The 3,252-nt window shown below is 41.4% G+C and overlaps 1 protein-coding gene across 2 annotated transcripts in view; it reads left to right on the forward strand.

The window, feature by feature from the left end:
* HIVEP1 (human immunodeficiency virus type I enhancer binding protein 1) overlaps window positions 1–3,252 on the forward strand; it is a 233,697-nt gene that overhangs the window by 202,221 nt on the left and 28,224 nt on the right. For both annotated transcript variants that reach the window (XM_019522651.1, XM_019522645.1), the window contains exon 7: window positions 2,449–2,550. In XM_019522651.1, coding sequence (XP_019378196.1) covers window positions 2,449–2,550 — 102 coding nt within the window. The remainder of the gene's footprint in view (window positions 1–2,448; window positions 2,551–3,252) is intronic.

Here is a 3,252-nt window from a genome sequence, read left to right on the forward strand (position 1 = left end):
CTACTGCACAGTTAGTGTCTCATGTAGACATGCCTATTGTCTAGTACTTAGTAAGGTCACAGGCGCTCTTGTTTCTTCATCCTCCCCCTCCTCCCACCCCTTTTCTTTTTCTTGTTCCTCTTATTCTGTATATTTAAATACACATGCAGATAACCACATCCATCTATCTGAACAAACTGGGTGGTATGGTATGGCAGTAGGAAATGGAGGGGTAAAAAGTGAGTAGTATTAGGCAAAGTGAATGTAGGTGTGGATGAGGAAGCATGAATGATGAATGCGAATGAGGTAACTGCCTCTACTTCTTAGGTTGGAATTGTGGGAGAGACAGGAAGAGACTTTGGATGGATATGCCATTTGAAGCTCTCCCAAATGTCTTTGACATGCTCCAGAGAGTGAAGGTTAGAGGGATTTATTGTCAAAGAGCTTCAAAAATTACCCTAAAAAAGAAGAATATCTTTGAAGCACTTCATTTTGAAGGAACTTATTGAAATGTCAGTACACACTAAAAGTCCTCGAGCATCCTGCAGTGCCCTGCACCTCACTCCCACCCCATTCAATGGGAGGTAGGAGCAATTAAACAGCCAATGAGCGCTCTCCTGTGTACTTGGCTGTCCTCAGAAACCTCCAGTGGTTTAACATACATGTCTTCATGGTCATTTTGAAGGGCTCCAAGGAAGGAGGGTAGGGATGCACAGCTTTGAAGTGCACTGAATTTGAATCACTCTGGAATTTGGAGCGCCTCAAATAGAGTGCCTTGCCTCAAATGAAGTGCTTCCCTATCCATACACAGGGAGACAATAGCAAGTCTTCACTAAATTCACAACCTACTGTACAGTCTCCCAGGATCACCGTGGAGTTAAGTTAATGTACAATGTCTTCTTAATGAACTTCAACAGCTGGATTTTGCTAAATGATTACTTTTTAATTAAAAAAAACCAAAACAACAGATGGAAAGCATTTCCATCACTCTCAACCTCCTCAAACTCAGATATGTAACCAGCTGCTTCATTTAGAGCCCAATGCAGCAAGCTATTGAACCATATGTCTATTTTTAAGCACATGGTGTAAGTACATTTGGTTAATCAGAGATTTAGGGTGGCATTCTCTTTCCATTTCATTATCTGTGTCCTTATACCTAGTGGACACAAAGAACCAACTGGAAATAAGATGCCTCCCTTAATATGTGACATGGGTGAGTTCATAACCAAAAAACTAGGAGATAGGATAAGATTTAAAAATGATGACTTCTGTGCCTTACTGTTCTTGTAGCACTATTGCCTCCAGCTGTGATCTCAGAAAACCTCATATATCAAATAGGTTTAGGGCTAATCAGGACTTGGGTAGAAGATTTCCAAGAAAAATAAAATACTGCAGGAACTGGCATAGGCAATTCAGTAGGTGTGTCAAAGCCTCATGCTACATAATGATGTATGGGTTGCTCATATTGCTTTATGATGCCATCCTTTTAAATAAAATGTCAAGCTGGGGCCCTGACTAATTCTGGCTGTTAAAAGATGCCATGCCAGACTTTGCAGGAGTAGGTTTTCTTGGCTAACTTCCAAACTTAAGTAATTAAATTCTGCCCACCTACATTCCCCTGTCACTTTAGTCGGAGAAGATATTTTTGTTCACTTCCTGTCCCTAGACTGTTGCTAATGAAGTAACTTGCTTGCTTCAGTCACAGAGGAGGTTTTTCAGCTATTGGTGAATTGGTGCTTATAATCCTATATTGCTTATTCCTGCAAGAGATGGTTTATATGTTCTTTCTGGTGGTGATTGCTTTTTTTCCATATGAAGAATGAAACTGATTATTGACTATGGTGTTCTAAATGACTTATAGTAACTATCTATCCTGTGGCACATGGCAGGAATTAGGCTTGCCTTTATGAAATCTAAGATAAGTTCTTTTAATTTTTTTATAATTAGGTAAAATTCATTTCTTACCATAAGCCCACGATAAGGCCAGCACACCTACTGAAGCAGGATTTAAGTGATGCACAAGATTTGTAATGATCTTCTATTCAGAAATGAATTTTATACTTTAAATCCTGAGTTTTTGCTTCTGAATCTACAATTGAAAGGGAGTAAGTTAAAATAGAGTCTATCAGGAGCTAAAAAAAGGCTGCAACCTGTGGTCATTTGTCAACCTAAATTTAACAACAGTCGATCCATTTAATGGATTACCATAAAAATGCAATGCCTTTCACAATACAAAATAATGTAATTTCCAAGGATTTCTGTAGTAACAACTGACTGCATTTAGTACAGCCAGAAAACAAGTAGAGTGTATGACATTAAATGTCTGAAAGCTGTGGGCAATTTACCCAGGAAGGAAAGGTTCCAGTACAAAATCAAATTATAAATGTAGTGATATTTGTATCTGTGCAGAATATGAGAAGCTTATGGGTGTGTATTTAGAGAGCAAGTAGTTTTTGTTTTTCTCTTCAGGGAACTTGACTAAACATATGAAGTCCAAGGCACACAGCAAGAAATGCATGGATTTGGGAGTCTCAGTCGGTTTAATAGATGACCAGGATGGAGAAGAATGTGGTAAGGATTTTTAAATCTTCCTTGTTCCCCTGCCGCATTACATTTATATTTCTGTCACCTTAGACATCCACTCTTACTCACCCAATGTTTTTTACTTCCATTTGAAGGAAGTACTGTGGTGATAAGCACCGTAGGGTGTTGACAGGCATTCATTTCTAGTGCTACAAAGCGTCTCAACACTTTGTGGCACTACAAAAATGTAGTGAGATGGGCGGGGGGGGTGTATACTGGAGTTCTAGCCCCCTGGCTGGAGAGTAAAAAAAAAAGTCTCAAAGGCATGGTCTCTAGTCAGGGGGTGATAAGGAATTGCTTCTTTGCTCCCCCCACAGGAGACAGCCTGTCTCCAGCTGATGCCATGTTGGCCATAGCTGGAGGCAGCTGAAAGGGCAAGGGAGAAACAATTCCCCTCTGCCTGCAGATGAGAGGGGAAGGGGCATGCTTCATGCCCCTGCCCCTTCCCCGTAACAGCCATTAGTAAATGGGACTTGTACTTGCAGCCCTGGCTGCTGCCCTGGGACCAAGCCCAGGGCAGCAACTGGGACTGTCAGCTACAGCCTGCAGAAGAGAAAGTGGGTATGTTTTTCATCCTCACCCCCTCCATGCCCCTGAGACAGACAGACACCCACCCCCACCCATTCCATTTTGGCCAAACCATCTGTTCTTGTGGGGACCATGGCAGCTAGAAAGACCTGACAGGTTCCC

Source organism: Gavialis gangeticus, unplaced genomic scaffold (assembly GCF_001723915.1).
Source record: "Gavialis gangeticus isolate Ggan-Ray unplaced genomic scaffold, GavGan_comp1, whole genome shotgun sequence".
Lineage (NCBI taxonomy): Eukaryota > Metazoa > Chordata > Crocodylia > Gavialidae > Gavialis > Gavialis gangeticus.